Source organism: Pyxicephalus adspersus, chromosome 1 (assembly GCF_032062135.1).
Source record: "Pyxicephalus adspersus chromosome 1, UCB_Pads_2.0, whole genome shotgun sequence".
Taxonomy (NCBI): Eukaryota; Metazoa; Chordata; class Amphibia; order Anura; family Pyxicephalidae; genus Pyxicephalus; species Pyxicephalus adspersus.
In genome coordinates this window covers 12,101,476-12,110,248 of record NC_092858.1, presented here as the reverse complement: position 1 = coordinate 12,110,248, position 8,773 = coordinate 12,101,476, and the positions used below count along the sequence as shown (strand labels likewise).

General features: G+C 41.1%; 1 protein-coding gene across 1 annotated transcript in view; it reads right to left on the bottom strand.

The window, feature by feature from the left end:
- The window catches only part of LOC140324544 (N-acetylated-alpha-linked acidic dipeptidase 2-like), a gene marked incomplete in the record, with an annotated part of 38,620 nt that extends 30,222 nt beyond the window's left edge, over positions 1 to 8,398 (bottom strand). The window contains 4 exon segments of the mRNA XM_072402537.1: positions 317 to 418; positions 1,901 to 2,087; positions 2,772 to 2,883; positions 8,272 to 8,398. Of these exon segments, the coding sequence (XP_072258638.1) occupies positions 317 to 418; positions 1,901 to 2,087; positions 2,772 to 2,883; positions 8,272 to 8,356 (486 nt within the window).
- Positions 8,399 to 8,773: the final 375 nt, after the last annotated feature.

Genomic DNA, 8,773 nt, shown 5'->3' with positions numbered 1-8,773 from the left:
CTAAATCAGAGTGCAATGTCTCAGATGGTAGGGTGTTTGCTTCATTGCACTGAATGCTGGAGTCAACATTTTTTTGGTTTTTGTACCCATTTCTGTGTGGGTCTATTTCCAGATACTCCGGTTTAGTCCACCTACATAAATTGCACCTACATTTTTCCTAGTGTGTTTATGTATTCATGTCACCACCATAGAAAAAATTAACTAACAGGTTGCACTACAGAAGAATGTGTCATGGAAAATGTCAGCACTGCATATGTGCAATAAACAAACATGTAGACATGGATTATGTCCAGACACCAAGGTCACAGCTGCTTACCTCCGGTTCCCCCTGAGCTGAAAAGGCATTATATGGCGGGACTATATCTGTGAAGTTTTCATATCCATCCGGAGGTGGTTCTGATAAAGAAGTGGTAAATACCTGGAAAAAATATTCTTTAAAAATTAAAATCTAAAGATTAAAAAAAGTATCAGTTTAAATCAATATTGATTAGCTTATATAGGTGTTAGGTCTTCAGGAGGACAACAAAGCTATCCTATGAAGATTACAAGAGTCAACACAGCAAACATTCTCCTCCACCACCCATTCATGATTTCAGTGTATAACAGCTTTCTGCAACCTTTTTATCCCTGGGGAATGCTTTGAATCATTTTTGGTTGTTGGGAAACCCCTCAGTGGGGTTTAAGAATAGGAATGTCCCCCATAGCTTAAAGGTAAGAATGCCACCATTAGAGACAGCCAAAAAAGTGAAACTAAAGTGGAACTAAATCCTGTGTTACTCACCTGTTCTCTTTTTCTTACATCAGGTGCCACTATCTTCTTCTTTCTTTGTCGCCTCCTTCGGATTTTTGGTCATTTTATTTAGCAGGTAGATTATTTTAATCAGGCAGGTTTGACAGGTTATTGCAAAAGGAACATTGCCTGTCCCTTTCTGCAATAATTACCTGCATGATCATGGAACTCTAACTTAATTTCATGCAGATTGCTCTGTCAAGTGGTGATGACCTTGGAACTATGCAGGCACCATGGGATAGCAATCAGCCACAGCTCAAGGAACCCCTTGGCATTTTCGGGAGGAACCCTGGTTGAGAATAGTTGGTGCTGACCATTGCCGACTTTGGAAGATGATTATTGCCCAGGGGAAGATTTCACACCCATGTGTATCTCCAAAGATGGCCAAAGATCTTAGACAGTTGTCAAGAGATACTGTGATACCATTTTACCAAGGTGGGGAACTTTTGAATAAACATCCCTAGCCCAAATTTAATGCATTTTCCACAATAGTAGTGGCCTAAGGATGAAGTCCAATGGTCAAAGCCGTGGAGCAGCCTTTACCAACCTTTCTACCTCTGAGAACCACTGAAATAATTATCAGGTGTTGGCCAGTAGAAAGAATGGCTCCCTTACAGATAACTAAAAAAGAACTTTGGTGTTATGGTAGTGACCCTGTCATGGCATTTGCCATGAAACTATGAGGTCGGTATCATGAGAGCTCAATCAGTCAAACGCAATCAATCCCTGGCAACCTTTGGAGGAACTCCAGGGTTGAAAATGGCTGCCCTAGATTATGATTAGGCAGCAAAAGAACTGAAGACTCATGAGGTCATCTATCAGCTCTTTCCTCTGGTCCATTCTTCCCACTGGCCACCATTGTAAGATGGATTTTTCCCACTGACCACCAATATACTGACCTATCCAATAAACTGTTGTGGATATAGTAATTATAGAAGGGGGTTCCTGAAGACCTGAATCCTACTTCAAGGGTTCCTCTATGTAAAAAAAATAAATAAAGGCTGATCTAGAGTATAAGATGCTTGCAGAGAAAACTTTATCCTACTGGTGATCAGAGTTCTACCAAACACTAAATCCTAATACTATGAGCATAGACCCCCATCAGCTCACCTCTGTTCCATGTTCGTCAATCATAGATATATAATTAGGTTTACTGCTGTTGGGATAAGAAAGCAAGACGTCGTAGTGCACCAACTCTGCACTATCCAACCCAAACTCCATCCATTGTGATTGAATGCGGTGTGCTAGATTCAGGTTCTGCTCCGTCCCGGCCAGATGAGGAATTTTTGTGAAATCCCTGAAAAAAGATGAGAAAATAGTAATATGAGTATCAATCAAAACACACTGCTGAGCTATGCAGATATGTGAAGTTTGGATTACACTTCTGACTCATTATACTTCAGCTATACTTCAATATTGAGGGATTAAAATGTTTGGAATATTTTCATGACGGGAAGGAGGTGGGTGTATGGATCAAAGCTACGGCCATGTTATGCACTACATTCCAGAGTATTACATTCCTATGTAATATCTATATATCATAGATTCATAGATTTTAATATAATTGTTATCCTTCCTTATTCTCCTTTTCTTGCAGCCACCTTATATATGCAACAACAGTAGTGAAAGCATCAGTAAGTGATTACTGGTTCATTCATAAACTGACAGCCGTCCTCGGGTGACAGCTGCTGCACCTTACATACAGGTGTTGTCACCCTAGGACAGCATGTGTACTACTGCCAGGATCACTAAGTGAAAATTAAAAATATATAAGGAAAACAAATGCAGCCACCACATATAGGGCAAGATTTGAAAGTTTGTCCTGCAGTTTTGATACATTGCCACTGTTTCCAAGTGTTTTCCTCTCATTCCATATGAATTTGAAACCTGGAATACTTGTAAAATGATCTCAAAATCCAGGAAAACCCTCAATATGTATTGTTCTTGTATGTATTACATGTAAAGAAAGTGCATTACTTACTTCAAAAACATTTTTATGTTTTCCGCCTTCATTTCCATTGTCAGCTCCTTCCGTATGTTTACAGCATGATACGAGACATCCTTCGGTTCTACCGCTGGCTTGATGAGCCATCCTGGGGGCAAAAGGGCAAAGAATGGCATCATAAAAGAAATAATAAAAAAACTGCCCCAGTGGGTGAAAATATAAGAACTTTGGACCAGAACAGAAACGGAATCAAAAAGATCCCCTTTTTCTTATTTTCCAGCAATGGCAGCAAATATGGTTGGGTGATTTACTACAGAGTTATAGCTGCCCTCCAGACTTTTCTTCATTAAATCTAGCCTTCCCATCTGTCTTGCACAGTTGTACAGACTCCTCTCCTGCCCTGAAATTGCTTTCTCTGATTTCAATGCACACTGTGAGCTTCTCATAATGTGTACAGCCAGTCAGATAGAGACGGCCTCATTTTCTAGCTAAAGGACATCCAGCATCATCTAGCCCTTCCTTTCCCAGCCTGACCAAGCCAACGTATTCATTGGATTTCAGTCCTTTCAATCATCCAGGCTCACCATCAGGCATCTGCATGCACATGCTACCTGCTTAGGAATGTCCACTCTTCCAGAACGGACATCCATACAATATTGCATTTTTATATTGGCATGACTCCTCCTAGGTGACAGCCAACTGCTTGCTTCAGGGCTGAGGGCTCTTGAGAGCAGTATTGAGGCCGGGTGCTGAGAGTTTCAGAAAGCTCTGTGTATTACCTAGTTAGTCTTTACTACCAGCCATGATCTGCCTGCATTGCACAGAAAGCCAAATAGACTGCATGCCAACATTTCTTTTTTGAATTTAGGCCTTCATCCCTTCTGTTGACTTATTGTCTAATCTAAGCAGACATTGTTCTGCGAAACACGTCAGCTTATCGAACCAATATTTGCAACCCCTATTTATTGTACAGCGCTGGGTAATTTGTTGGGGCTATATAAATACTGTTTATTAATAATAATAATAATAATAATAATAATAATAATAAAGTAGTTCACTGTTCTATTAATTAAGCCCACCACGGAGTTGTCACTCATATGAAGCTCATTTGAGCTTTTCTGCAGCCTAACATACATCTTTGTTTTCTGGATTTACTTGGCTTGGCTCATTAAAAATATTCACTTGAACTTGCATTTAATTAGAATGTGATGGTGTGCATGTTCACAGAAACTAATTTCCATTATAATCCATGAAGCTCCTCACATTGGTGCATTCCGTTATAGTGCAATGTAGTGTTAGAATCCAGTTGATCCATATGTTAGTGGATGATACAGTAATAAAATCAATGCTGATTCACATGACATATGCAGGGAGGTACTTGAGAAACGGTGGGAAATCTTGTCTTACTTTGCATTTAAATTGAATGACATTACCAAAGCACGCATGTTCTATAACATATTGCAAATGACAAATTTTATCAACTGAACCAAATCCAATGATTCTCCAATTACATTTCTTTAGCAATAAAAAGCCAATGATTATAAAACAGCAACCCAAAAATGTCACCCAGCAGGTATTTGGTCTGCACAGGACTGGAACTCACTGATGGACCAGTCCTGATCTATATGTGGACCGCATTCATGACATTATAAATGCACTCAAATCCTGCAGAACAATAACAGAACAAAAAGGCCAACTCCAAATATGATTAGCAACCAGGATTTGGAGAACTGGCAATACTAACCTGTTATTTACATTACAAACCCGTCTATTCTGATATACAATAGCCAGGTACGTCTTATGCATTGTGCCATGTGAAAAGCTTTAAACCTGAAATTTGAGCTTTGTATCCAAACATGAAGAATTTCCGCCTCACCTACAAAAACTTCCAGGCGCGGGATTGCAGCCAAAATAATCACCATGCAGCCACAGTTCATTTTTCTATTTGTTATATATTTGCAATATAAACTGTAGTAATGCAAAACAAATGCACAGTAATGCATGGAACATGTGTGCGGAGGTGCTGTTTATTATAATCAATGCACCTTGCCGGCATGTAATACTGTGCATTGCAAGACGTAGGCTACGTACATCCTTTCCAACGACAAAAGACTGCACGATGCATGAACGAGCACTGATCATACTGCGCCATTCTCCTCTATGGAAAAGGGAGAACGAACGAGTGGCACCCCACTGTGTTCTCTCCCCTTCACTTTCATTGCGATCGTTCCTCATCCTTCGATCTGCCAGGACGGTCGTTCCAATGAGCACAACGAGCACTGTACACACACCAAATCTCATCCAATATCAGCCCTGAGAAAAGCATGCAGTGGAATGCAATATACCAGGGGGTCAGCAAACTCCGGCCTTTAGGGCAGATACGGCCTAGCCAGTAGTTCGTTCTGGCTAACCCAGGGGGCGTTAGGAACTACCGGAGCCGGAGCCACTGGAGCTCCAGAGCCGCCAGAGCTCTGCTGCCGCCCCCTTGCAGTTGCTCCCCTATTTACCGCGGCCGACATTGATACTTCCACCTCCGCGGTAAAAAGGGAAAGCTCCCTGAAGGTAAATCCCTCTCCTCCACAATGCATACAGAGGAGAGGGATTTCACTTCGGGGGGCGTTCCCTGGTGGTGGGCAGAGCCATTAGGACGGGTCCGGCCTAGTGTGATCCCGCCTAGCCCGGCCTGGTGGCCATAAAACTTTGCCGACCCATGCAATAGACAAACCATGCACATGAAGGGATGGTCTCACAACATCTATGTGGCCCCAATAATGTTAACAATAAATAAATAAACCCAAACACAAAGCGGATACCTATTTACAACGTGCATAGAAAATAATTCAATTAATCCTTGTTGATTCATTATATGTGAGATGGCCAAATGTACTTCAAAGGTATTAAAAAGACGTGGCAGGTAATATTAGGAAGTGATATATAGGAAGTATATAAAGGATTCTATGTGTAGGGTGTTGTTTACCATATGGACAGCTGGAAGTGGTATAAATAACTGGAATAGTTATTAAGGTATACAGCGGTTGTTCTCCAATTTTCTGGAGGTTTCTACAACTGCCAGTCAATGATGCATGGGACAGAGAAAGAAACCACAGATTGCAGCAGGAGAGCAGATATTCTACAAACCTTAAAGCTGACCTATCACCACATTTTTTTTTTGTTTTGTTTTTTTACAGAAGTAAAGACTGATTAGGAAACCTGCAGTCTCCTGGGATACATAGGTCACATATCCCAAGAGGCTGCGGACTGCTCCTTCTATGCATGCCTGACCTTCACGACGGGGCTTTCATCTTTAAAAAACAACGATCTCAGCATTGACAATGAGGTCCATTTTCCAGAGGTCCATCACCCAATCTCGTGCCTGAAAAGTGTGAGGTCCGGTGACGACAGAAAAAGGGTCCAGAAGATGGTGGTGCCTGATGTCCAGTCCACACCGGAATGTAGAAGAATTACGGCACAGCGCATGACTATCATGGATCATCACATCATGGAGAGATTATTAATATTCAGTATTTATATATCACCGACATATTACAGAGCGCTGTACAAAGTCTATAGTCATGTCACTAGCTGTACCTCAAGGAGCTCACATTCTAATGTTCATAGTTATATGTCATTAATGTAGTATAAGGTCAATTTTTGGGGGGAAGCCAGTTAACCTAACTGCATGTTTTTTTGGCATGTGGGAGGAAACCGGAGTACCCAGTGGAAACCCAGACAGACATGGGAGAACCTGCAAACTCCATGCAGATAGTGTTCTGGCCAAGATTTGAACCTAGGACCCAGCGCTGCAAAGGCCAGAGTGCTGAGTCACCAGCATTCCACCTATACTGGTGTCATTTTTTTTTTAATGATAGTTCCGCTTTAAGCACAAAATTTTGCAGCCAGGAAGCAAACAGAAGGATGTGTTTCAATGTTCCCTGATGGACAGGTAAGTGTATCCATGCTTTTTTTTTTTAGAAGTAATGCTTTTATATCCAAGAGACCCTGTGCTAACATGGTCACTCTAAAAAGAAAAGAAGAACTATCCTGGTCCCAACGTTCTATTTTTGATTTTACTATGACAGCTTTCAAATTTTAATACCCAAAAACTTACTATATTTCTAAAATACTTTTCAATCCCTTTGCATCTGTTCACATGGAAAGGTGCGCGCATTGCATGGACAAAGGGCAGGCTGACTTTAAGAAAAAATAAATTGCAGAATTTCTTATTTTGTATCATTTACTCCTAATTGATTCATTTCCAATCAACTAAGTGCATTGCAAGTGTATCAACACAAAAGACGTGCAAAGTCTCAGGACTTTACAACCGATGCAATCCATGTTATGTGCATTACATCAATACATACTAATACATATGTCAGTGCACTGCAATAGGGCTGCGTAGCCAGGTGCAATAATTATCGTTGGAAATGAACGATTAACGACCGTTCGTCCGATCATTGTCAACAAAAAAAGTGCACAACGACGTCGATGAACGAAGAATGACACTGGAAATGAACAACCGTCCCGGCAAATCCAATTGGGTGACGATCGCTGGCTATCTATTGTGTGTACGGTCGTTCAGTGATGGTGGATTGTTCTGTGATACACTTTCTCCTTTACATGTCACTTCCTGCATCAATCAAACCATCGTATCTAGCGTGTCTACATTATTGCTGGATTATATTTGAATGATCGTATCATTACAGCATGTACAGAACTGTGCACAATACTATTGTTCTAAATAATCGTTGTCCGGTTGTTAATCGTTTGTTTTCTAACGACAATTATGGCACGTGTGTACGTAGCCTAAGTGTTGTGCTGCAATGCATTAGAAGAGACAATACATGTTTTTTGGCCCACTCTGGTGTGTTATTGGCCCATTTAATATAAAGAGGATACTATAACCCAATGCTTATTAATGCACGGTATGACATGAGTGCTTTGACAAAGTGCACATTCAATCTGTTACCATAATTGGGAAAGAAGTCACTTCCAGAATAGAAAAGCCTGTCACTGCCAGCATAAGGACTTGTTTACATGAACCTTGCTAACCCCATCAGGAGGAGCTTGCAATCATTCAGTAGGTGTTTGCCATAGTAGGGGTTAAGGGGTCACAGTAATTGCCAGCTAGCTAGTCTGTAGCCACTGTAAATTGGCTCTTATTTAGAGAAGGAACATTGATCTATGTGGAAGCAGCAGCCTCTCTGCTCAAGTCAAACACCCCTTTGCCCCTACTTAAACAGAATCCTCCAATCAGCAGTGAGCATGCCTTTCTTGCAGTGATACTGCACTGTGATTACACTCAGTATTTGTTTATAAGAAACAATGTTGACAAAACACAAAATACATTTCTTTCTGCAGGAAGAACAAACATGATCCAGCAGCTGCACATTGCCAGACAAGTAGCTGAGCACTGCAGACCTGCTGATTATATCAATGTGCAGTCTATACTCAGTGGTGCCTGGCTCAGTCCCAGCTGGTGTCTTCCATATTGTTCCCTCTGAAACTTTGTATCACTTGCAAAAGTTCATCAACTCACCTACAAGGACTCCCAGGAGGAAGATGACTGCCAGAGACAAGATGACCACCACACATGTGCGTTTTATCCCCTTCTTCCTGGCCATGATAGCACTTGGCTTGCTGCTCTCGTCTGCTGTGCTGTTTTTGCTGCAAGAAAATGTGACAAGCAGAACTTTACTAATGAGAACTTTGCATTGGTCTACAGGTGTACTCTGGTGCCATCTGGTGGTAGAAGTTGGTTATGCATGGTTCTAAATATGAAGCTATTCTGTACAGAAGATCCAGGCTGATGTGCAAATACAGTAATTATTATTATTATTATACTGTATTTATATAGCAGCAACATTTAATGCAGCGTTGTACATAAATAGAGGGTGCAAATGACAGACAGATACAAACAATGACACAGCAGGAGGAGAGGACCCTGCCCAGAAGAGCTTACAATCTAAGATCATAATAGCAGGTTACACTTTACTAAGGTCAGTTCGATAAAAAAGTGAAATCTTGTTGGCTGCTATGTG